Raw genomic sequence first — 1,559 nt, forward strand, 5'->3', positions numbered from 1 at the left:
AATGCAATGCAAGATAGGGTTTTGACGGCCGTTGCACGGCAAGTTTGGTTGGTGAGTCGTCGGAGTCACGCCTTATGTAGCCGTTCCCAAGTAGCAGATTGGATGCCATGGACTCATGATCTTCTCTATCTTTGTGTGCTCACCAATTCAGCTCGTCAGGGAGACAATAGTGCAGCTCAGCTCCACATAGATGCATTGTACACAGTACAGGCCCAGCTTAGGTAGTATAAGAAGCTATCTATATACTAGCTTAGCTTGTCGATCGGCTGAGCAATTCATTCATTCCCACAATCCCACTGCCATGGCCTCGGCTGCAAGCAGCAGCCGGCAGCTCCTCCTCTTCTTCCTCCTCATTTCCACTTGCTTTCTCCCCCCACCCTGCTTATCATCCCTAGATGCTAATAAGGAAGCTGACAACAACACTGTGGAAAAGGTAGACTCGCCGCCGCAACTCTCCTTCAGCTTCGACTTCACCAATGCATCCAGCTACGACGCCGGCGACCTCCGCTTCGAGGGCAACGCCTCGTTGTCGGTGCACGGCAATCTTATCAACCTCGCCTGCGACTCGTTCGGGCAGAGCGTCGACGGCTGCACGGGCCGGATGTCGTACAACCACCCGGTGCCGTTCTTCCACGTACGACGACGACGACGACACAGCAGCCCAGGCGAGCTTCAGCACAAGCTTCACCTTCGTGATCAAGCCCGACGGCAAGGCCGCGCCCGGAGACGGCATAGCGTTCTTCCTCTCCGGCTACCCGTCCAGCATGCCTGCCGCCCAACACTACAGATTTGAACACCACCACATCAAGATCAGGATTATTGATAAGCCTTAAAGTAAATGCCACCATGACAGCGACGATCCAATTTAACGGCACCACCGGCCGGGATGCTGTTTGCCTCGCTTCGGTTTCATGACCATCCCTCTATGGAACCCGCTGTGGTCACTTAGGGCACGTGCAACGGTCGTCTCTTTTCCGTCTCTATGTTGGTAATTTTGCGAAAAACTCCTCTGTTCCACTTGGAGATGGACTCCCCGAAGGCCCGTGCTCCGAGGCCCAATCGACGGGGAGAGCTGCGTTGTACGACCGCGTCTTCTCGAGTCGACGCCGCGCTCAGATCCTGTGTCGAGGCACTCGTGGATTGTGGTTTGCACGCGGGATGGTGCTCCGCTCCTCCTCATGCCGGCCGCGTCAAGCCAAGCGCCACTACGCTCGTTGCCACCGGCTGCGATACAAGGAATGGCAAGGCCGCAGGACCCATTCGTCGTGGAAGCTGCTTGACAGCCGTAGTCATCAGACGCAGACACCCTCCAAGAGCTACTGCTGCATACTGCCCTGCCGTTTGGGTCCGGCGAGATGTTGAAGCACAGGTCGTCCTCGCCGGCCATCCTCCGCCTTTGGCCCTTGCAGCATGGAATCCCTGGTCAACCAGGTGTTGATGTGATTGCTTGTGGGTGTTGCTTTCATGATTTGCCTCTGATTGTGGCTGATACTTTGAGCTTCATGTTCGTGTTGCGAGCTTGCTACGACATGTAGTTTAGGTGTTTGTTGAAATGTCCA

General features: G+C 55.5%; 1 protein-coding gene across 1 annotated transcript; it reads left to right on the forward strand.

The window, feature by feature from the left end:
• The first annotated feature begins 301 nt into the window (after nucleotides 1-301).
• On the forward strand, nucleotides 302-833 carry LOC136465501 (uncharacterized). The gene is made up of 2 exons (XM_066464207.1): nucleotides 302-634; nucleotides 702-833. The coding sequence occupies exons 1-2, from the start codon at nucleotides 302-304 to the stop codon at nucleotides 831-833; spliced, it is 465 nt and encodes a 154-aa protein (XP_066320304.1).
• The last annotated feature ends 726 nt before the right edge of the window (nucleotides 834-1,559 follow it).

Source organism: Miscanthus floridulus, chromosome 7 (genome assembly GCF_019320115.1).
Source record: "Miscanthus floridulus cultivar M001 chromosome 7, ASM1932011v1, whole genome shotgun sequence".
In the NCBI taxonomy this organism is placed as follows: Eukaryota; Viridiplantae; Streptophyta; class Magnoliopsida; order Poales; family Poaceae; genus Miscanthus; species Miscanthus floridulus.